The sequence below is a fragment of the Tamandua tetradactyla genome, chromosome 2 (genome assembly GCF_023851605.1).
Source record: "Tamandua tetradactyla isolate mTamTet1 chromosome 2, mTamTet1.pri, whole genome shotgun sequence".
Classification (NCBI taxonomy): Eukaryota; Metazoa; Chordata; class Mammalia; order Pilosa; family Myrmecophagidae; genus Tamandua; species Tamandua tetradactyla.
Window position 1 is genome coordinate 84,387,300 of NC_135328.1, and position 25,276 is coordinate 84,412,575.

The window sequence follows — 25,276 nt, forward strand, 5'->3', positions numbered from 1 at the left end:
TATATGGTTTGTGTTTATTTCTCTGGGAAAACTTAAGTGATACATCACTTGTTAATTCAATAAATAGCAGAACACTTACAGGCATATCAAAGATGAAAAAGTTGTAGCCTCAGCCTTCAAGGAGTTTATAGCTTAGTATAAGATAACATTCATGTGTACAAGCATACCACAAAATGAAGGCTGCTAGCAGACATCTGCATGGAAAATAGTGAATGTAGAAAAAGAGTTGTCAATTCTGCCCATGGAGAGAGACTGGGAATAAGACTGTACAGAAGAGGCAGCACGTGAACTGTGTATTGGAAGGAGAGGATTTGGTGGGAGAAAACATTCCAGGCAGAGGTCATGTGGGGAGAAATGGCATGGAGGCTCTGACAAATGCAAGAGATTGAAAACTGCAGAGTATTGTTGAACAGTGGGGACCAGAGAATAGGGAACCAGTGGGAAAGGGTAGCTGAAAAGAGAGATAGGGTCAGAGCATGGTAAACTTTTTATGATAGACTTTGTCTTTGAGGCAGTGGCATTTGAAGAATAAGAATTTTGTTTTTTCTAAGAAGTGATCATGATGATGAATATGCAGCTATGTGATGATATTGTGAACTACTGATTATATATGTAGAACGGAATGATCATAAGAATGTTTGCATTTAATGTTATGTTTTTAAAAAAAAATTTAAAGTTAAAAAATTTTTTTTTTTTAATTTTGTTTTTAAAAAACTACTCTAGCAGTAGTGTAGGAAAAGTCAGAGGTCACAGGGTAGAAAAATTAAGTTAGAAAGTGTGAGAAAATTGTCAGTTATTCAAGAGAAAGGTATCAAGGGTCTGAACTGAGACAAAAAAAAGATGTTATAGAACCCAAATTGACAGTACTTCATCTACCACTAAATAAAGAAAAGTAAGTAGTTGAGAATTCATTTATTCAACAGATATTTTTTTTCTACCTTGTGCTGGTACTGTTCTTGGGGCTGGGGATACACTGCTGGCCGAGGCAGACCGGATGGACAAGACCTCCAGATGTCTGACTTGGTCACTGGATGGATGACTGACTTGCACCAAAATGGGAAATACTGAAAAATAGATTATTTGTAAAAAGATAATGCATTCTGTTTGAGACAGCTCGAGAATGAAGTGCCTATTGGAAGCCTGTTACAGGTGTACATTGGGATATTTGAGCTAGAGTTTGGAGATGGATTCAGTTAGCTGTGGCTGTTGAGGCACTCGCCTACGGCCAGAATTTAGAAGGTAAGAAGAGAGCCAAAGTCAGAATCATGGAAACTCAAGAATAAGAGGAAAGACAAAAGAGAACTTCTGGTTGGAGAATACGAACAAGAACCAAGAGGGCAAGTTGTACACCAACTGAGGGGTGTGTTTCAAGAAGGGTGGATTCCAAACCATATGTGCTGCATAGAGGTCAGTAAGAAGAAAGCTCAGGGGTCCATTGGATTTGGCAATGAAGAGATCATTGATGATTTTTAAAAAGAGCATTTTGAGTATACAGTGAATAAGATTAGGAGACAGAGCTCGGTGACTAGAGGGTGACAGAGGGTTGAGAGAGTTTTTTGGTGGTCGTTTTGTTTGGCTTGAAAAAGCTTTGTTTGGATATGTGTCTAGGATAAACAGAGATGGTAGAGAGAGGTTTAAAACTAGAGACACCAGTGGTCGTTATCACTGGAGGGAAGTTGTACGAGTAAGAACTCTTCGCTAAATGAATATATAAACATTGGGCTTACCTATATATTATATAGATCTACGAATTCTAACTGCTCATACTGTTGAATTGAATTGAGTGGTTATTCAAAGTAAGTAGATTATAGAGGAGGAAATTTAATTTTTGTCTTAATTGTACTAAATATATCCTTAAGAAAATGGAGTGTTTTAATAATTTTCAGGTAAAACGTTTAATAGTTACTAAGTTCACTTGATACCTAAAACTGAATAACGAGTGGTGACTGTGCTGGCACTTTCTATTTTAATGAGTTTCATGAATTTGTAGCTGGGCTACTATTAGCTTCATTATAGCTTAAACCAAGGCAGCCTTGAGAGCTCCTTAAGATCTCTGAGCTCTAAAATAATTGTTCTCTGATCACACCTCATTAATATTTTGAGAATATCATGTTCATAAATGCCATAGAAGTTAAAATAGTACTAGTGAATTATACTGTATGAAATAGTTTTATGTGGCCCTTATATTTAAGGAAACAAAACCACATACACTCATTTGCCTTTTTTGCCATGTCTTTCCCTCTGTCAGGCTGAACCAAGTGTTAGTCCTTCTAATGCACCTGTGGACTTCAGTTCATTTAAAAATGTGCAACATCTGGAGCTTCCCAAGGTAAATCTACTTTAAATTGGAATGAGGTGATGTGAGTACCTGCACACCAGACTTCTGATTGACTCGTTCTCAAAAGTGTGATCTCCAGACCAGTCAGTGACATCTTGTTGGAAATGCAGATTCCTGGGCCTACCACCTCTATAGAGAGGGCAGCCAGGGGGTGGGCCAGCCGTCTGTGTTCTAAGAGGGCCTCCCTCCTGGTGCTTTCAGTGCACCTGACGTTGGGAACCACTTTGCCAATCGATACTTTATCAGGGGCCCAGCTTTTCTTGCCTTTAGCCCACTATGGAGGAAATAAAAGAAATATATAAAAATAAAAGTGATCACCTTAATCCTTCATGAAACTGAAAATTCAAGTAATGAAATTTTCACTGGTAGGATCAGTGAGGCATTCACTTTTGAAAAGAGCACAACTTTAGGTTCAAATGACCACTTTAAATAGGTGGTTTGCTGACCAGAAACCTATAAATGCCCTTCAGGTGCCACAGGCTTATGCTGAGGAGCTGGTGGGCAGAGGATGAACGTGGATATAAGCAGAAAGAGCAGCAAATTGCTCAAGGAGAAGAGGGAGGAAAGTGGTTGGAGGAGAGGAATAGGATATTTTCATGAAACAATTGAAGACAGAAAGAAAAACGAACATAATCACTCTCTAGCCATGAGGCAAAGCGATGTAATGCTCGAGACCCTGGACTTCTGAGTCATTGTGTCTGGGCTGAACCTTTCCCCTATCAAGGATATGCTTGATGCATTGTATGACTTTTGTATACCTCCGTTTCCAGTATCTCTAAATTGGAGATAACAGTACCTTTATCTTGGGTCATTGTAAAGACTGGGCTGCTTATGAGATGATTGTGATGACATGGTCAGGCTCTGTAAGTGTTCAGTAAATCAAATACCATGACTATATTGATTTGGTTACTTCTGGTCATATATCTGTAATTGAAGTCCTTATTATGAGTCATAATGCCCTTTGCCCTTTCTATCATGAAGTCCATACACTTGACTTCAAGAATCCCTCAGTCTATTGCCTTCTAATGCCTCATTCTATTGAAGATCTTTGCCCTGCTGATGTCAGAGCTTAGTTTTTCTCTCCTAAATCCTGAAGTCAGAATCTGTAGTATTATATTTAACAGTGCTATTATTTCCCTATAATTTGTAAATTGTGAAACAATTTAATATATGCTGAATTTGTTATAGTGAATGATTTTTTTTTCAACCTTGGCTGATGCTTATCTTTAACAGTCCAAGATAAATTAAATTTTTAACACATATCCCCCTTCATGGCATGGATTCTAATTTATTCACCTAGGATATAGTACATCATGGAATAATGAGTGCCCAGAAAAGTTGGTGGAATGATCTTGTTAAGTGAATGAATAAGGAGACTACTTTGGCAATTGAGAGCATGACTTAAAGCCAGATCACCTGTGTTGCAGTCCTCCATTTGGCTGTAACCTTGCGCAGATTTCTTAATCTGTGCATAATTTCCTCTCTGCAAAATGGGGACAATAATAATACTTACTCATAAAGTTGTGAAAAATAAGTATTTATTATGAACATTACATATACATATGTTTGGAGTCTGGTGCCTGGCACACATATATGAATATTGGCTATTATTATTAGTGTTATAATTAGTTTTTGGAAAGGATAAGCTGGCAAAGCGATAACTGACTGCTTCTTGTCACTGGCTTTCTCTGATGCTTTCTCCTTCTGCGTTAGGCTACCTGGTTAAAAGGTGTGCTATAGATGTCTACATCATTTCAATCCCCTATTCACTGCCTTTCAGGGACTTTCATTGTTCCATTATCAAGCAGGTAAATTGAAGTTCCTTAGCCCTCCATTCAGCAATGGCAGTGCCCAAAATTCTTCTCTACTTGTCAGAGACCCCCTCACATCCTGAGTGATCTCAGGAAAGTCACATAATTCTGTTGGTCTCACTTTATGGTCCGTAGATGGGTTACCTACATCAGAGGGTTATTCTTGGGATTGGGTGAACTAATAAACAAGGTGCCTTCCAAAATAAAGATAAGTAACTATTCTGAATGACCATCCTACAATATAAGAGCTGAGCTCTACCTTTAGTGTCCAGCTGATTTATTCAACAAGTGCCTAGTACATCTACAACTCTTCTCAAATTAGCTGCTATAAAAAAATCCAAGAGGGCAGGCCATGGTGAGTCAACAGGCAGGGTTCTTGCCTGCCATGCCAGAGACCCAGATTCGATTCTCAGTGCTTCCCCATGTAAAAAAAAAAAAAAAAAATCCAAAAACTTGGGGACCCTCAGATGTTATACCCACAGAATGCTTCCATTCATATATTTTTGTATGAATATATATGTATATAGGTTTCAAGCAAATCTAAGACTCAGGGAGTTGAAATGTACTTATTGTTGGAAGCCAAAGTGAGTAAAGAGAATATTCAGATATCTTTTAAAATCACCTAGACAGAAGAAGCAATCAACCCATGATTTTTATGATTTAACATTTGGGCTTTACACTCATAAACTTCCCTGGGCTATAAGAGGTCACTTAACTTCTTTGAGCCAGTTTCCTTGACTGTAAGATGGGAAAAATAATACCTTATTCCAGGGATATTACTATAATGATTAAATGAAAGAATTTATATAAAACCCGTTGCCCAGTGCAAGTTATTATAATTATTATTCTCTTGAATGTTTTTAATCATGACGTCTCAGTACTCCAGAGCACATGTCCTTGAAAACATCTTTTGAGGAGTCCATTGCTGAAGGTGATAGGATATATTAAGTAGCGCATCATGCTAAGCCCATTATTGGACAACTGTGGGAACAAAGCTCAGGCAAAAAGGGAGAATTAGCCAGCCTTTTAATATTCATGCCTCCTCTGAAGGCTTTTGGAATTTCTGCTCTCTTTTTTTTTTGTAATATGATTAATTATTTGAAAACAGTTTAGTGGTGAAATTGAATATATGCCTTATATCATTTACTTCTTAGCAACCCTGTGAGGTTGCTATTATTTTCCTACTTCTTACTATTCCCATAAATCAAAGTGGTAAAGTTAGAACTAAAATTCTGGACTTCTGCCTCTGAGTCCTTTTTCTGTTCCCCATTTCCACTTGGATTGGGCCCCATCTACCTTGCCTAAACCCCTAGCTGTTCCTTATAAGAATCCTCTACTTCAGTCAGGCTGATTTGTATCAGAAGCTCATGGAGAATGTTTTGAAAATCTGTGCATCCTCCCCTTTGTTTCTATCTTCCCCCCCCAGGAATGTCCTTCTACTTGTTTTTAGCTTATCTAAATCTTGATGCATTTCACTGCCTCTCACCTCTGTATTTTTTTTTAATATGCACTCAATATTCTGACCTGCATAATGCTTACTATTAATGTCTTCATTTATTTGTCATTTAACTATGTAGGGCCCAATGACGTATCTCTTGTGGTAAACTTTTATGTGAGTACCATGTCTGTACATCTAAATTGCACACATGTTGAGAGAAGGAACTCTTGCAGTTTCTCCCCCATGATCCTATTGTGTGCACAGTTTATCCTGAGTAAGTATTTGAGAGAGAAGAATGAATGGCACTTAGGTGCAGTACGTGCACGAAGGAGGAGATATCGAGAGTAATGGAGTCAGGAAGGGAGAATAGTTTTTGCATTGCTTCAAAATGGGAGCTGTTACAACAGGTTATTTCTAGTTTTTTTCTGACTCCTTAGAAATTCTCTTGAAGGTCCATTATGTTTTTAATCTTTTACATTTTCCTACAGTGGGAAAATAGAAGTATAACTAGAAAGTCCTCGCATATATAGTCTGAATCCTCAACTAGTGATTGAAATGCTAAATCAATTTAACAGAAAATTTCTTCTTGATTAACGATTTATTTTTGGCAAACTTTGGCTCAGGGAAATACCTATACATCAAAGCAGATAACCTTACATGGTTGCCAGAGGTGTATTTCTTTTCCATACAGTTTTATATTGCAAAACTCTTCATATACAATTGAGTTTCTTCTTCTGAATTTTAGGAAATCATCCAACTTCACATTAATTCTCTTGATAATAATAATAGTTTGTTCAGCTTAATCCCACTTTTAATTCTTGTTTACTCTTCTCTAGCTCTTTAATTATATAAACTGCTCCTCCTTAAATGTATTCCCTTAATTTGTTTCACATTCCCTGTATGGTGGCATTTTAATAACTATCTCAGAGCAGTGTTTCTCACATCTTTTCCTCCTAAGGACTGTATATGCTCTGGCAGAAGTGAGGTGGAACATTGAGTAGTTAGGTAAGAAATTGCACTTTCACACTCATACCCTATTATTCTTGACATATATCAATTATATATGATATATATTATGAATTATGAATTAATTGTCTATAGATGTGTATATACTATTTAATTTTGTAGTGTTCTAAGTGGAGTTCATGCACATTATTTATGTGCAAGTTATGATAGGTAGCAATGTAGCCTATTGTTCCATTTAGGACTCCTGTTTCAAATAACAAAACAGCAGAAATGAAACTCCATCAGGCCTAATGTAAGAGGATTTGTGGACTCAGTTCACTGGTCAATAGTCTTCCTGAGTAGTTGATTCTGTGGCTCAGTCGTATCATCAAGAGCCAGTTTTTTCCCTCTCTTTATGTAACTGTCCACAGTGGCAACTTCATCTAAGACAGCTCCCCTTCATAAATTTAGAGGCACTGACAGCTATAACTGAGCCTTACATACTTGTGGGGATGGAGGGAGAGAGTGGTTATCCCAGGATTCTAAGCAAGGGTCCTTAGATTTATCCTAACTGAACTTGTTTAGATCATATACCAACTCCTGAACCAGAGACTATGGCCAGGGGAATACAATGGTAGAATTGACTTAAGCCATTCTAACCCCATCTTTGTAGCTAGTTATCTATTGCTGCATAGCAGATTATCCTCAAACTTAGCAACTTAAAACAACAGACATTTATTATCTTATAGTTTCTGTTCGTCAGGAAGTTAGGAGAAGCCTTAGCTGGATGATTCTGGTTCCAAGTCTCTCATACAGTTGCTGACAAAGTGCTGGCCAGGGCTGTAGTCTCCTGAAGGCTGGACTGGGGCTGGAAGATCAGCTACAAGGCGGCTTACTCATGTGGCTGTTGGAAAGAGGCCTTCGTTCCTTTGCTGAGCTGCTTGGCTTGACACAGCTGCTGGTTTCCCTCAGTGTGAGTCATTTAAGAGAGAGAGCAAGGTGGGAGACCTGGTGCCTTTTATCAATTAGTTGTGAAATTACCCACTATCCCTTCTGCTTTATTCTATTTGTTGCAATCAGGTCACTCAGTCCAGTCTAGATTCATTTAGGATTCACTTCTTGAAGGGAAAAGTGTCAGGGAGTTTGTGGATTTATTTTAAAACCACCACATTTAATGTAAGTGGGGGTAGGTGGTGGAAGGGTGTGTGTTAGTTTGTGTGTTGGAGGCAACAGAGGAAGAGGGTTGGATGTTCTAAGGAAATCTGTGAGTTTTTACAATGGGACAAGTAGGAATGGGTGCCATGCAAGCAACCAATAAGTTCTACCAGTAAATTACTTTTCTGACTTCAGATAAGTGAATAGATATTAATGTAATCGAATCTCAGAATTGAGAACATACAGTCATTATAGATATAGGGTGCTACTTATTCAAACAAATCTTTTTTTCTTTGTGGTAATAGGAGAGGCCATTGGTTGGAAAATCCCAAGTAGAGGATAACTCTCAGTTATTCATATTTCTTATTGGCATTGGAAATTTGTCGATTCGGAAGCAAGTTGGCCTCCCTATTGGTTAAGTTTGATTGTTTTTACCACTAGATCATGATTTTGGGTTTCATAATCCTGGGACATTTAGAGAGTTTATCTAAAACGCTAGATTTGATTATACCTTAAAGAGTTGCAAGTAGAAGGAATGTAAGTGTAATAGCATACTTTTTTGTACAATATTTCAAGCTCTCAAGGCCTTTCTTATTATTCCTGATTCTCATAGCAGTCTTGTAGCTCGACAGGTGTTATTATTCCATTTTTCCGATAAGGAAATTGCAGTTTAGAGATGTAATGTGCCATGTGTAAATTTCTACCACAAGGTAGAAGGTAAAGTTGAATCCAGCTCTTCTCACACTTATTAGAATTACCATTTCCCTTGTCCTATAAACATGGCTGATTGCCTAGAAAAGAGAGTGATAGAAATTGATGCTCAGTGACAACCTGAAACTCATCAGGCATTAAAAATCTATACCTGGAAAGCTACGACATTGATAATCCTTAAAATGATGGTCTAGCCTTACCTCAGTGTCATGGCTATAACCTTCAGTGTCTCTGGTGATGGGCTTGGCTCTCATGCATACATTTCAGAGAACCTTGATGAGATTCCATTTTTTCCATTTTGTATTTTGGTGATTTTTTTTTCCCTGAATGGAAACTGTAATGAAAAAGATTGCTGGCTGTGGCTAAAATGGAAATTCTCAAAACCCTATTTTAACTTTAATAAATGAAATACTAAAGAAGGGTAAAAGTCAACATTGTTGATTTCATTTGATTCTGATAGAAGATATGGAAAACACAGACAAAGACATATAGCTCTCCAAGCCTGGAAGGTTTTCAGGACAGGTCTTAGGGATCAGAGTTGAGTGTGTTTTTACTCTACAGTGAATCAAAACCCAAATATCTAGAGAAATAGAATATGGGTGTTCAGCCCCAGAAAGGGTATAACATACCACAGGAATTGCAGCCTATCTGCAAAGGAAGAAGGGTGGCAGAAAGGAATGCTTTGTTGTTACTTCTCAGATACATGCCAGAGAGAGAGGAGGCGGGATGGTCTTGATTGGTTTTGAGTAACATATTCTGCCAGCCTGCTATACAAGACTAAATTGCAACTGTTGTGTGTTGTTGATTAAATCATTGAATGTATCTTTATTTGGGCATTGTCTAAGGTAACTAGAGGTTTCAAATAAATAAAAAAAAGTGAAAAACCCTTGAATTTGAGGGAGATGAATTTTTTTCCATTCAAAAATTTAAAGTCTTGCTTAAGAAAAGAAAAGATTTCTAATAATAGATTCCAGAAAAGTTAATTGTGTAGAAGATGACATATAGAAGTTATGGCCACATACCTTTCCATTTGGAGAAAATTTATCTCTTCAGGTTTTCTGTGTGTTCTTGCTTTTACTTCTCTAGGATCAAGGGGGTCTGGGCATTGCAATCAGTGAAGAAGATACACTAAGTGGAGTCATCATAAAGAGCTTGACAGAGCATGGGGTAGCAGCCAAGGTGAGGCTCCACCATTCTCACAGTCATAAATTGGTGGGAAAAGGAATTACTTCTAGAAAATCACTTATTATCTTCCATCTTTCCATTCAGGATGGACGGCTCAAAGTTGGGGATCAGATCTTGGCTGTAGATGATGAAGTTGTTGTTGGTTATCCTGTTGAAAAGGTATTTTTCCCAAAGAAAGCAAATGATACTGTGCATCCATCCTGGGCATGGCTAGGAATATGTGTGGTCATTGTGGTGGGGTTGGGGAAAGCTATATAGCTATTATCAGCCAGGTCCATAAGGCAAAGAAAAGATTGTTTGGAAGTTTTTCAATTTTTAATTTCTTTTTTTTCCAGAGAAGGTGATGTTAAGGATTTTTCTGTTGGCTGGTAAAGGATTTGATATTAAGTGGCCTTTTTTAAAAAAAAACTTTTTTTATTGTATGGTATAACATATATACAAAGCAAAGAAATAAAAAAGCAATAGTTTTCAAAGCACTCTTCAAAAAGTGGTTACAGGACAGATCCCAGAGTTTGTTATGGGCTACCATATGATCCTCTCATATTTTTCCTTCTAGCTGCTCCAGAATATAGGAGGCTAGAGGGCTTAAATGCTTTTTTATCATCACAATTGACTTTTTTTCCTTCTTTTTTGTGAACAATAACATATATACAAAAAAGTAGAAATTTCAAAGCACAGCACCACAGTTAGTTGTAGAACATATTTCAGACTTTGACATAGGTTACAATATCACAATTTTAGGTTTTTTATTCTAGCTGCTTTAAAATACTGAAAACTAAAAGAGATATCGATTTAATGATTTGGCAATCACATTCATTTGTTAAATCCTGTCTTCTCTGTATAACTCCACCATCAACTTTGATCTCTCCATACTCTCATTGGGGTTGTTGGGGCTATGGCAATTCTAGAACTTTTGATATTGGAATGGTCTGTCACTATTATGAGGTAAGGAGATGGAACTATCTCATGTTCTGGAGAGGCTGGGTTAGATTTCACGACTTAGCTGGACCGGGGCCCCAAGTGGAGGTTGTAAGTTTCTGGTGAGTTACTCGAGTGCCTGGGACCCTTGTGGAATCTTATAAATTGCCGTAGATGTTCTTTAGGATTGGCTGGAATGGTCCTGGTTGGGGGTTGGCAGGTTATGATAAGTAGTAAAGTGTACCTGTAGCTTGCATAAGAGCAACCTCCAGAGTAGCCTCTCGACTCTATTTGAACTCTCTCTGCCACTGATACCTTATAAGTTACACTTCTTTTCCCCCATTTGGTCAGGATGTAATTGTTGATCCCACAGTGCCAGGTCTGGATTCATCCCTGGGAGTCCTCTCCCAGGTCGCCAGGGAGACTTGCACCCCTGGGTGTCATATCCCACGTAAGGGAGAGGGCAGTGATTTCACTTGCAGAGTTGGGCTTAGAGAGACTGAGGCCACATCTGAGCAACAACTGAGGTCCTCCAGAAGTAACTCTTAGGCATGCCTATAGGTAGTCTAAGCTTCTGTGCTACCTGCATAAGCTTGACAAGAGTAAGCCTCACGGCCTATTGATTTGGGCATCCCTGAAGTTTGACACAGTATCATGGGATTCCCTGAGTTATGGCTTAATAGTTCCATAGTCTTACCCCCTTAACTCAGGGGACTTAGCCAATACTTTTTGATTATCTGCTTAATATACTCTAGGATGTTTCCAGGCATTACAATATTCAGTGGACATTTCTGATAAATTTTGTTTCCACTCCCTTTCCATTTGAAAAACATGCAGCTATTAAACAAAGGCCAACTTAGTGTTGATTTTAATTATATTTATTAATAGTAATTAATTAATTACTATTAAGAAATATCCACTATGCATATTGCTTTGAAACCATAATTTAAGACCCAGCTATTAAATGTATAACTTTTATTGGAGTTGAACAGTTCTTTGTACCTCAGTTTTCTCTTCTTCAAAGATTTTAATGATACTTACTAGACGTCTCACATGTGTCAGAAAAAGCTTGGTCTCTCCTGCGATTGGGTATGCTTTTGTTTCTGATGGTGAAAGAGAATCTTGTAACTGATCATGTTTCCATTTATATGTTGGCCAGCAAGAAACTCAAAGCCACTTTGAAGATTCAGTGTTAATAACTGTAAAAGTTACACCATTTAACCCACATATCTTTGTATTGTTTAATTTTTCTGTATGTATTGTTTTCTTCATTCTTTTTTTTAACGTATCTGTTTCCATTTTTTAAAAGTGTATAAACTGTTTCAGATTCTCTGTGGGAATCAGGACGTAGGTAAAATATCCCAATTTGTCTTGTAAAGTTGGAGGGATTCAGGGAAATGGACAAGATTAATTAGAACTGCAGAAACTTGAAAGGAAGTCTGGTCAGAACTCGCCTAGAGTAGAAATGAACCGTGGCTTTTATCCGTGTCAGGCAATCAGATAAACCTGAGAGAAACTAGACTCATTCCTTTCTTAATCCCTCAAAAGCTTTCAAGGAAATATTTTGCCTCTATCTCTTTTCTCAGTCATTGATAGAATTCGATTCCAGCTGTAATAGTGACTTATATGTGTATTTGCTAACTTGCCTTTGAATATTGTTTCCTCTCCATACTTATCCTGACAGTTCATTAGTCTTTTGAAGACAGCAAAGACAACAGTGAAACTTACCATTCATGCTGAGAATCCAGATTCCCAGGCTGTTGCCTCCATAGCTGGAACAACTAGTGAAGAAAAAAAGAACAGCTCCCAGTCTCTGACAGTCCCTCCGCCTGGCTCCCTGGAACCAGAGCCCATCCGAAGTAAGAACAGGGGTCCTGTGAGTCCTTCATGTGTGGCACACTCGATCTCAGCAGAGGGGCCCTGCTTGGGAGCCCACTGCCTGCCTGTAGTTATGTTTGACAGGCCATAGGCAGGTAGTCTTTGGTGAAAGGATGGTATAAACAGAGGCTCCTAAGGAAAGAGAACCGTGCTGTACAATAAGCAGCCATGGGTCCTTAGGACACCTCCCCACCCTCCCTGAACCTGAGCTGCTTCATCCCTAAAACAAGGGAATGGTACTCTTTGCTCCCTAAAGAATCTTTTGCTTTAGAGATCCTGTGATTTCAGGTATCTGGCAAGTGAATTTAAAGCATCATGTTTCTCATTCATTCATTTATCTATGCTTATTAGAATAGGTTTACAGAAAAATCATTCAGAAAATACAGATACCTCATATACCACCCTTATACACTCAGTTTTCATTAGTATGCACTGATTTACCTGCATTTTTTATATTGGGCAAGTAATTTAGTTTCTCTGAGTCCCAATTTTCTAATCTGTAAAATGGATGCAATTATCCTACACAGGTAGGATCAGCAGTTCCTGGCACTATAAGAAATCCTTAAAAATGCTAGTCATGAGTTCTGTGTATAGTATGCATAGTAGGTTTCAGTTCTGTGGTTTGGGTGTAATAGATCCTGTCAAAGAAGATGAAATAGATGTATCTGGAACATGAAATGACATTTGAATGAATCATTAAAACGTCAGTCTAATACATCAAGGCAAACTATTCCTATAAATTACTTTTTGAGAAAAATTTCACTGATGTTTAGCAAAAGAAGAAATTTCAAGCTTTGCAGCATCAATAATAAAAAAAATAGAAAATAAACATATTATCTTCTTACACAACTGGGGAAAAAAATCTCTTTTGGACTCCAAACTGAAACATTCAGGGATTTTTTTGACAGTTTTTTAAGGAAACAGTAGTTTAAAACATCTGAGATATAGTTGAACAAAAAGTCTTAAAGTAGGATGTATCTGATGAAAGTAATCCTTTATTTGGGAAAGCATAATAATTCCCTGAAGTGTTAGTATATAGAATTTTTTCTCAGTTTTCCATTTCACATAGACCCTTAATTAGCATTGTCTATAAAAATATGTAATACTAAATGAAAACTTAGCACAATAAAATATTTTACCCCTATTCTTACCAGTTCAGGTGCAAAAAAAAATAATCAGTCTCCAGTTTCCTAAAAGGAGAACATTTTGTCCAAAACATAAGCTTCTAAGTTTCCTGTCTTTCCTAAAACATGCTGTATTGGGGTGCCATGTGCGCTATTTTGTGTATCATAAAACATATGATATAACATGAAGACTGTCAGAAGACAAGGTGTGAAGCAGCATACTCCTTGTTTTATCATAAACTATTCTTTTCTATTCAGTTTTGATCATACATGCAGCAAGATTTAATATCAACATTTAATAAAATGTCAAGTGAAAGCCAACAAAGGAAACTACAAATGGGTTTCACTTGATGTTTGATAAACTCAGATATTAAATCCAGGTGCATATATGCTCAGAATTGAGTAGATGATAATAAATGGCCTAGGATAAAAAGAAATTGAAAAGAGAAGCCCTGAAAGGACTCAGGAGCAAAATGAATGCTGGGGGCTGCGTTTTGTGGCTTTCCCGGGATGTCGTTCTAGGTCTCCACCACGCATCTCAATTCACGGTTTTTACAAGTCATAATTTCATAGGATGTATGTAGGGCTCCGGGGAAATGTAGACTACCAAAGTGAAACTAGAGATTCAATTCAACTATCTGTTCTAGTTCCTTTATACATATTTTTAGCAACTGTAAAATAGGGGAATAATTTAACAAGTAATTTGATGCATGACAGCCTAAATTAATAGTGATACCAATCTTATTTGTTTAACTTTTTTAAAGTATAAAATAATTAAAAGGTTGCAGATCAATTTGAAGTCTCCTCTGTCCACTGTCTTGGATCCATTCCCCTTCTCCATCCCCCAGAGGCAGCCAGTATGATGAATTTGATGTGTATTCCTTCTATCAATTTTGATTTGTGTTTCATTTTAATTTTTAACTTATTTGTAGGTACCAGCAGGTCATCAACACCAGCAATCTTTGCTTCTGATCCTGCAACTTGCCCCATTATTCCAGGCTGTGAAACAACAATCGAGATTTCCAAAGGGCGCACAGGGCTGGGCTTGAGCATTGTTGGTGGGTCTGACACGCTGCTGGTGAGTACACACCGGAGGTGACCTGTGGGGTGCACCCGCCAGCTGGTGCTGAGAGACCGTGATCAGAGGGATTTGTATCAGTGTTTGTTTTTTATTTTTTTTTATTGTATAATATAACATACATGCAAAGCAAAGAAGGAAAAAAACCAATAGTTTTCAAAGCACTCTTCAACAAGTAGTTACAGGACAGATTCCAGAGTTTGTCATGGGCTACCATACGATCCTCTCAGATTTTTCCTTCTAGCTGCTCCAGAACATAGAAGGCTAGAAAGAATATATATGTACTTTTATCACTATCAGCTTTTTTTTTCTTTTTTGTGGAAAATAACATACATACTAAAAAGCAATAAATGTCAAAGCACAGCACCACAGTTAGTTGTAGAACAGATTTCAGGGTTTGGTATGGGTTATAATTCCACAATTTTAGGTTTTTACTTCTAGCTGCTCCAAGATACTAGATAATAAAAGAAACATCAACTTAATGATTCAGCAATCATATTCACTTGTTAAACACTATGTTCTCTCCCCCACCACCTTTGATCTTTCTTCGCACTCTTTAGGGATATTTGGGCCATGGCCATTCTAACTTTTTCATGTTGGAAGGGGCGGTCAATTTATCAGTTTTATTAAATGAAATAGAAAGGCCTAGAAAGACATGTTCATCATTTTGCCTTTTGTAGTTGGGTTTTTTTTTTTTTTTTTAATTTAGTAAAGCAGTTGTTCAACTGGGTATGGGAATTTTTACATTTAGTAAGCTAATACTGAATCAATAAGATTATATTACACTTGTGATTGTGAGCTTGACATTTCAAAATATTTCTATCAATTCACTAGTCCTTGTCATATTTTTTTTTTACTTTTTACTGACTGGTTATGGTTGGGTGAGACACCTTGAAAGGGGTCTTTGAAAGATTGGATAATTTATAGACAATTTTCTAAATATCAAAACTGACTTGAAAATCTAATGATTTCATTTACAGATAGAAAGTGATAAAAATATATTGTGTGTGTCTGTATGATTTACATATTTTGTAATTTTTTCTTTAAGTTTTCCTATCATTAGGGAAAAAGGGTAAGTATTTTTAGCATCTTAGGAAAAACTGTGATGCAGTACTTTTCTTTAAATTGTATGTGTCTCACATAAGAATCTAGTGGGTCAATAACCCTTACCTCTGTCTGTAAAAGTACAGTGTATTTTGACTCCATTTCTGCTTAGCATTCCTGGGGAGAATGGCATGAAACATGTACATTTTGTTTTGGCCCTTAGGGTGCCATTATTATCCATGAAGTGTATGAAGAAGGAGCTGCCTGTAAAGACGGAAGACTCTGGGCTGGAGATCAGATTTTGGAGGTACAGAATGTTGTATATTTGACTTTTACAATTCATAAAGAAAAGGCTATGCTAGAGGGCTTTTTTTATTAACACACCTTACCTAGTTACTCATACACCATGTTCTGTTTCTGTTCAGGTGAATGGAATTGACCTGAGAAAGGCTACACATGATGAAGCAATTAATGTCCTGAGACAGACACCACAAAGAGTGCGCCTTACCCTCTACAGGGATGAGGCCCCGTACAAAGAGGAGGACGTGTATGACAGCCTCACCATTGAGCTGGAGAAGAGGCCAGGGAAAGGCCTGGGACTAAGTATTGTTGGTAAAAGGTATGACTGAGGACACAAACCCATTGCAGAAACCAGTGGATTGTGACTTTTTGAAAATGATTTAATGTATGTTCTTTTAAAGAGCAATAGCATTTATAGAATTTTATTAAGTGCTAGTGTTCTGTAGTTAGCTATTGTCAGCCCAAACTCCAGTAGAGTATGAAAGGATATTGGTTTTGAACTTTTTGAATCTGACTTTGGGGAGGTTTTGAAGATACCCAACAATTCTCCACAAAAAGCCATTTGGTATTTTTTGAGTACTTGCTGTGTGCCCAGAAATGCAATAAGTTCTTGGGGACAAAGAGTTCCTGACCTCAAGAAATTCATAGTCTTGACAAGTGAGAGTTACATGTATTATTGCAACAAAGCAATCTAGTAATAAGATGCATCGTGGGAGAGCCTTAGGAGCAAGGGAGAAAGATTCAAGTGACTCTATTTAAAGGAAATGGATTAGGGAAATCTTTCAAGTGATAAATGAGAGTCTTTTAAAAGGGGTTGGAGGATATTGCCAGGAGAAGGGTCAGCATGAGCTAAGTCAGTTATGGAGACCAAGAACTATGCCATCAGAAGGGAGCTGAAAGAACAGGGGCCAGCAGTGGGAGCAGATTAGTTAATGTACATAAATTGAGTGCCTAATTTATTTATATATTTATATAATGAATATCTATATAAAACTTGCATTAATAAATCTGCATTCCATTCATTGAGTCCCCTAAATTCTGCTTTTACTTTTTTCTTTTTTTTTTTTTTTTTTAACATGGGCAGGCACCAGGAACTGAACCTGGGTCTCCACCATGGCAGGCGAGAACTCTGCCTGCTGAGCCACCGTGGCCTGCCCTCTGCTTTTACTTTTCTAAGCCCATCTGCATCTAATCCTCAGATTGTACCAAATAGTTAAAAATGAAGTCAACATTCTTGTTTGACCACCTCTCAGTGAAAAGTATCTCTATATTCGACAATGGTTAAGAATCACCATTCAGTCCTCTAATATCCATAATTTTAAAGTAGCTTGTTTTTTCCCAATAAATTAAAAATAAGCGAAATTGTGATCTTTATGTCAGAATACTCTTATATGGAAATAAACATTCTTCAGAATGCCTAAAGCACCACTATGCTCACCTTGTCCTATAATGTTTCTTCGGGGTGGGAAAAAAGAACACAGCACCAATTTGGTTTTTGAGTCCATTAAAAGCCATATTATTCTTTAACATACAGAATATAGGAATCAGTATTTGAATTTCAGACTATTCTCTGAAAACTTAAATACTTCTTTTAGAATATGGTATCGATAGTCCAGTTTTGTTTTTTTTTGTTTTTTTGTTTTTTTTGCATGGGCAGGGACAGGAATTGAACCCAGGTCTCTAGCATTACAGGCAAAAGAACTCTGCCTGCTTAGCCACTGTGGCCTGCCCAATAGTCCAGTTTTTGAGAAATTTAGGCAGTTAAAATTTATTTTTGAGACCAGAATATTACAATATATGGGGTCAGCAGGTCACTATAAAAATGTCCATTAATGGGGTCCTAAAGTATTTGCCTTGGTCAAAGTATATCAAGTCCATCCAATCTAACACCTTTATTATAAAGATGGGAAAGCAGAGTATCAGATGGCACAATGGCTTTTTAGGTCATGACCTTGGCAAGAAAAAGGGATACAATTCAAGTTCCTCTTTACATTTTACTTGCAGTTATCTTTCTATCCTAGAAAGTTGATTTTCTTTGTTTTTGTTTTTACAGTTTTGTGAAAAAGGATGGTTGGGATAAGAATAGGGTTTGTTCTTATTGCATGAATCTACCTTGTGTTAATGTTAGATCCCTAATGATTTAAAATAAGAGACATCACAGCCAATGATATTGAAGTTTGTGTAACCAGTGGCTTTAGCTTGTGATACACATGGGTATTTATTTTCAGTAATATTAATGACATTATATAGCCATGAGTCAATACCTTCTCAAGGCTTCGTTATGATGGGAAATGACAATACATTCTGCATACAAGGACTGGATGTAAGTCCCATTTTTGCCATTGCTAGCTGTTTGACCCATAAAATAAAAAGAATGATGCCCCCTTCTTCTCACAAAACAGAATTGCTGGAGAATAAATCTGCTTATAAAAGATATTTTTAAATCTTTTACATATATATATTTGTAAATATTTTTAAGTTTTTGTATTTTATTTACAAAATAATAATAAATACATAAAATAAATACATAAAATAAAAATAAATGCAAAAATTTTTGTATTTACAAAAAATATTTGTAAAAATTTAAAAATAGCTATAAATGAGCTATTTTGAAAAACAGCTGTAAATCAGCTATTATTTATCACAAACATAATTCTAATAATGTTGCCCCCATGTTGCTCAAAACAAAAAATCTTTTAAAGTCACAGAAATAGAAGCAGAATTTTCTATTAAAAAAAGTTTTTCTAAAGTAAGCGTTCTTTTGCAATTGAGAGAACATAATGTTGAAATTCAAAATTGTGTTGCCAGGAATGATACTGGTGTATTTGTGTCAGACATTGTCAAAGGAGGGATTGCAGACGCGGATGGGAGGCTGATGCAGGGAGACCAGATACTAGTGGTGAATGGAGAAGACGTCCGGGACGCCACCCAGGAAGCAGTTGCTGCTTTGCTAAAGGTAAAAATCAAATGTCAAAAGTACTTTATGAAATCTTATGCAAAAAGAAAGGGAATTGAACATTCGGCTACTATAGCCAAATAGGTACTGACTTCTCTTTATTAAAATGTCATTGTGAGATGTATGTATAAGTAGGGTACCAGATTTCAGTGACAAATTTCTCAATGGCGAATCTATTTTAGCTATTTATTCTATTGTTATATATTTATTTAGTGGTAGTAAGAACTGTGAACTAAGTAAATGTAATGTTTAAAATTCTTTTAAGTTTAAGGTGAGTATTCTGTGGATCTTGCTTCAGAGAAAAACACTGTATCCTGACCACCGAGGGGAAAAAATGGTCTTAACCTCAGTCCCCGCGTGTTTATTTTTGGATTCCTTCTTACGATCTCTGGCGTAAGTGAACACTGTCATGCTAAGCACAGATGGACTTTGAAAAGTGACACGGCAGAAATGCTCAATGTGGGGGATCATTGGAAGCAAGAAGGGCCCCACAGATCTCCTGGGGTCCTGATTTCTAGCCTTTGCTATCCCAGCCCATCCTTAACCCTTTTCTGGGCACACCAGATTAGGTACCTTCTTATTTCTGCCAGAGATGAGGAATGTAGGAGATGGATTTTACCTTTTATGACCCATAAAAGGAAAGGAATTCTAATTTGTTTCATTGGAATGGTTACCTAAGAAGGAAGTGTTTGGCCCAAATATCATTCTGACTCAAAACTATTTTGCAATTTAAATGTTGGCATTTAAAATCAGTCTTGAATAGGCAGGCCTAATGACATAAAGGGAATTGAATGCAGAGTCACCTTCACTGGGAATTATTTCAACAATTAGAAGGTTCCATCCCTAGGTAGCATCCTAGGCTTAAGTACATTTAACTCATGAAGTCGGTTTCCTCCGAAGAAAACCCTCCATGAAGAATCATTTTCTGATATGAAAGATAGAACCTGTTTCATTTTAAAATTAAATGGCAAAGTAAAGAATAGGCTCTTGAAAATATAGTTCTTGGGACTAGGCATACTCCCAGTAAGGGAGTCTTCCAGGTTCTAAAGTGGTTCTTTGTTTCCAAAAATAAGTAAAGCAACAATCTCAGCAACCATTGAGATGACCTCCTTGTCTTCCTTTACCTAACACACATTTTCCTGACTGGAAGAACAGTTGAACAGCACACTGAGTTGAGTTCTGCTGTCAGAACTCGCATGGTCCTGGCTAGCTGAGCCTCCCTGCGCCACGCGGGGTCCAGGGTGTAGTGGGCGCCCAGGCAGCTCTTCAGGGATTGGATCTCAGGGAGGGAGTTTTCAAGTGAGCCTCTTCTCATTAACTGTAGTTCAGGTAGGATCTGGTATGTGAATATGTATATTAATTGTTATTAAAAAACTATCCTTTGTTATTAGGGTTACCAATCTTTAGAACATGAAGTGATAAAAATGATTTCAAGAGGAGTAGGTTTCTTTTGGAAATAAATTTAAAACTTGTGTTCTATTTATAAGATAGTTATCTTAGAGTAGGAAGAAGAAACACACATAAAACAGCAAAAATAACTTTAAACAAGTTAGACCAGCCTTTTCAAAACTCATATTGGGGTGGGCCACGGTGGCTCAGCAGGCAGAGTTCTCACCTGCCGTACTGGAGACTTGGGTTCTATTCCTGGTGCCTGTCCATGCAAAAACAAGACAAAACAATTTGGCACTGTGTAATGAAAGCCTTAACTATTTCTTATTGCTGTTGCTTCTGCTTCTTGTTGTTTTGACCTAGTAATTCTTCATTTAAAAGCATTGTGTAAATAAATAATCTTCAATGCACAAAAATTTCATACATGTAAGGTTCATTGCAGTGTTACTTATACTAATTGAAAAACTGGAAGCAGCACAACTGACATTCTCTAAACATTGGTCTGTATTAATGTCTAAAAAACCTCTTAGAAAATGATGTTCATGAGGACCATATTAATGTGAAAGAACATATGTTCTACCTAAAACCACATACAGAAAATTGTATTTATAGTGCAGTCACAACTATAAACAAATCTTACAATTTTTTTGTAAATGTCTTATCTTGCTTTATTTAAACAAAGGAAAATTAAACTCAGTATTTACTTAGCTCAATTTCATAGTTTGAATAATTCCAAATGAGCTGATTTTTTAATGGTACATAGCTGGTAAATTCTTAAATATAACTGTAACATACCCTCTTTATCATTAAACACTCCCCATATATTCTAGAACAGCATTAAATGTTCATCGTATGGATCAGCAATGCCATAAAAGTTGTCTTTTCTATATAATAGCCCAAACAAAAGGCTTTTTTTTAACATTAAACTCACCCAACATTCTGTATTTTACTGACCAAAATCTGCAAGATGGGATAAGTATCTATATATCTGTGATGGATTTTATCTTGGCTCCATCTTCTCACAATTTAAAATTCCAGTGGAACCAAAACGAAACTAACATATATATCCATTCAACAAACAGAAAAATTGAAAGGGATTTCAAGTTAGTATTCTAGGACAATCAAATTGTAGGGAGAGTCCTGACCACTACAAAAAGTTACTTCCAATGCATTTAGTTTTAGAGAGATGGTACAACTATGATAAGGCCATGCTCAGTCATTGATCAGCCTGTGTGGCTGAGCTGCAGAGGCTTGTTTGAACTATGGTAAAGTTTTATGTAGAGACCTCTCCTCCTTGCTAAATATAAAAATCAGATCACTCACAAATATGTGTGGCAGTGCAGCCACATGTCTTTAAACTGTCCATCTCCTTTATTCAGATTTAAAATCAAACTTGGCCTGAGCCTTTCTGATTCAATTTGGTAAAGCAGCAGCCTTTCATTAAGGCTAAGGAAGAGTTTATATTTGAATAAAAAAATCTAGTAGAAAAATTAAAAAAAGCAATGTCAACTCAAAAAAGTCCTTTGAATTTTCTTCAAGTAGGCCTTACTCCTAGCAATGATACAAGCCTTTGAATAGAATAAAATTAAGGAGAGACAGCCTCAATTGGTATCAATACATACTGAAATGTGCCCTTTGTTTTCTTTAAAAGACTTACGTAAGTACAGAAGACTCAAACTCCTCCATGGTTTTTTTTTTTTATAGAAAGCAGGTAATGAATTCTGAAGAATATACAGGATGCTGGTACATAAGTGGGTGAGAGTATACCACACAATGCAAGCTTTATCTTGGTAAAGTACCTAGACCTAATTTCCAACCCTGAGTTTCAGTCTGGGGCACATCAAACCTGACATACTACATGTATGTTTAAGGCTTAATCCTGCAGATCTTACATTCAGAAGTATTAATGTTATGAATATTCTTCATGTATTTAATTATGCATTTGCAAAATGACACTGATGAGGAATCCTTAAGTTCTGAGCAGTTTTCCTGAAGACCAAGATTCCCAAGTCAAGGAAAGTATTCTGATCCAGGAAAAAAAAAAAAGAAAGTGTCACGTTGTTCCACAGTACACTGCACTAGCAATTATGCTGTGTGACAATGCTGATTTCTTTTTTATAATCCTTTCTTGCTTCTGTTAAGGCTGGTGGTGATTATTTGCTTAATAGGTTTTCCTATTTTCTTATGACTATATTCATTTGAATGCAAAAGCATAGATGACTACCTGAATTTTCCAGTGTATAATTATAGTACAACTCATGAAATGGTTGATTCAGTGGTCTCAAGTCTAGAATTCAGAATTGATGCCTAATACTGTAAATTCATTTAGATTAAAATAAGGTATAACCAGTGAACTAAGCTACAACTGACATTTTCTTTTTTCCAAAATCATTTTAATATACTGGCTGGATCTTGAAGTAGTGATATGACATAAAAATTTAGATTCACAAACTTGTCATGGAATGCAAAAGAGATTGTGAGGAGGAGGGGAGACAGCCACTAGCAATGCAGCAGTCATAAGCCAGGAATTAACTTTCCTTTTGGCCTGGGTACCTGGATGCTCAAAGAATGTGCACAGATATTAAAAATGACATTCTTTAAAACTTATATCCAAAAGCAGGAAGTAAAGTATGTGTGAGATACTTTTCTGTCTCATTGCAGTATTTTCCTATGCGCATTATAGAGGATAAAGGCAATCATCAGAAGGAAGAAATTTGTAAATGTTAAGCCAAAAAGTTAATAAAGACTGTGATCTTTTAAAAATTGGGACTTAACTTCAGTTGAAAGAATTCCCTTTTCCTACTACAGAACTGATTAGCCTGAAAAGTTCATGAAGCATATCCGCACATTTTTTATTAAAATAAGTAAATGAATAAAAGTCAGGGTTCTAAATCAGGCAATGATTTAAGGGCTGAAGAAAGAAAAATGAAGGAATTTTGAGATTAAAAAAATAATATATAGAGAGAGAGAGACCAAGAGAAGGAAATCTAGAAATCTTCAGCCATACTGAGTCAGAAGTAGACAACCAATACATTAGCCCTTCTCTTCAACCTTTCCTATTACAACCTCCTGCTTGACCAAGCCCTTTTGTAGCTCCCCAAACTTGAAAGTACCATGCACATGTAAAAGTATTGGAGGTGCTGCTCTCCTTATCACCCATGAATGCTGGTATCACATAATTATTTGTAGAATATAAGTTTTTAAGCCATATTTATGAGAGAGTGTTGAAATTTTGAAGTCCTCATTTTTTTCCTGCTTTTTTCATTTTATTTTCACATTTTTCTTTAATGAGCATGAATTGCTTTTATAATGGAAAAATTAACTATAAACATTTTTAGAATAATAGAAACCCTGGATACTTGAAAATGATATGTTACAGGTCAATGAATTGTTATCACTTTATAAAGTTGATAATTAATAAATGGAACTCATTTACTCCACGGTTATACAAGCTGGAACAAAAGCTTTGATAACTTCGTGGCAAAAAGCAAAAACAAAACAACCCAGCTTGTGGGTCTTGCAGGATGAGATCTGAACTTCCAAAGTGTGATTCATGATCAATTGGTTCAAGACTAATAGAGTAATAAATCCCTTAGTACCCCCGTCAGGAGCAACCTAATAATATACCTTGTGCCAGTTCCTGGATAAACATTGAACATGAATTATCTTACTTATCACAGCAACTCATAATGGTCTGCATTCTAAATTTGAAGAATACAGGAGTTATCAAGGTTAGACAGCTATTAAGGTCACGCAGCTAGTAAATCACAGGGTCCAGATTTAAACCAGCATGTCCAGCTGCAAAAGCCTGGGGTCTCAAACATCTCACTGTGCTGCTTCCTTATTAGATTATAGCATTTTCTGGTTTTCCTCTGTTTTTATTTGTAATGGGAAATGGGGACATTGTCTTCAATTCTTGGTTTATGTTTATAGCAAAATGGTTTATTTAAATAGTGTATGATAGGTTTACTCAGGTTCAACATGATGACAGAGAACTTACCCAGTTATCTGAATATCTCTGCTCTTGAGGTAAAACAAGAGTGGTGCTATTGTGGTGTATTTTTTATTTCTTTTGTTTTGATTTTTAAACCCTGAGTTATTCAGTTCGTTTGGCCTCTCTGTGTTTCATGAGATAACTGCTCAATTCTCAATTTCTCTTGGCTTGCTAGAAACAGTCTCCATCTAACTCACGAAGCAATAAGACGGATACAGATGTTGCTGCTGCTGCTTGTTGTTATTATTTTTATTAGTTTTAAATTTTTTTTTTAAATGTCTTCTTCTGCGAAGGATTTGGAAGTATCCTTGCCTGTGGAAATTACAAAAGGAAGATGTCTTTGAAAAACTCAGTCTTGAAGAGTAAAATGTATTTCTAAAGATGATTCTTGCATTTTATTTAAAACATTTCCATAACACAGCCACTCCCTCAGTGTTCTCTAGGCACGGTGACCTTGGAAGTAGGAAGAATCAAAGCCGGCCCGTTCCATTCCGAGAGGAGCCCGTCTCAAAGCAGCCAGGTGAGTTGCTGCGGAATCCACTGGGGTGATGCAGTCCGTTTGCTCCGAGGAGCCCTAGATGGGCCCCACTGCGGTCTGCCCAGCCTCTGAGGCCTCTGCTCTCTCCCTGTCCCTCTCTGAAGCAGCACTCAGCATTTCTGTCACGTCTCCCACAAGAGATCCAACTCCATCATGCACCAACAAAACATAGATCTATTTAAAATTTTGTGAAAGATTTCCCAGGGGTTAGGTGCAAGCCACACTGCATTCTAACCCCCAGTACATCCCCATTCAGCATCTCTCCTCCCTTTTCTCTCTGCAGCTTCCCACATTAACTCCTGTTCTCTCCCCTGACCTTTCCTTCTTACAGCCTCTAAATAAGAGATCACCTTCGCTGTCAGGAGTGATTGGGTTCCACCCTCATCTGTTCAGTAGAACATGAACTCAGTCTCTGAACATTCACTACCTACTATTATTTAAGCAGGTCCTTTAGAGGGCCCCAATTCAGGGCCA

At 36.9% G+C, this 25,276-nt stretch overlaps 1 protein-coding gene across 9 annotated transcripts in view; it reads left to right on the forward strand.

Annotated features, from left to right (window-relative positions):
* Positions 1-25,276, forward strand: part of MPDZ (multiple PDZ domain crumbs cell polarity complex component) — a 181,164-nt gene that overhangs the window by 143,847 nt on the left and 12,041 nt on the right. For 5 of the 9 annotated variants that reach the window (XM_077148179.1, XM_077148183.1, XM_077148185.1 and 2 more), the window contains 9 exons: positions 2,249-2,329; positions 9,485-9,577; positions 9,668-9,742; positions 12,186-12,360; positions 14,436-14,581; positions 15,849-15,932; positions 16,051-16,244; positions 18,734-18,881; positions 24,686-24,784. In XM_077148179.1, the coding sequence (XP_077004294.1) occupies positions 2,249-2,329; positions 9,485-9,577; positions 9,668-9,742; positions 12,186-12,360; positions 14,436-14,581; positions 15,849-15,932; positions 16,051-16,244; positions 18,734-18,881; positions 24,686-24,784 (1,095 nt within the window). The remainder of the gene's footprint in view (positions 1-2,248; positions 2,330-9,484; positions 9,578-9,667; positions 9,743-12,185; positions 12,361-14,435; positions 14,582-15,848; positions 15,933-16,050; positions 16,245-18,733; positions 18,882-24,685; positions 24,785-25,276) is intronic. The other 4 variants (XM_077148181.1, XM_077148184.1, XM_077148186.1 and 1 more) reach the window with 1 other exon arrangement.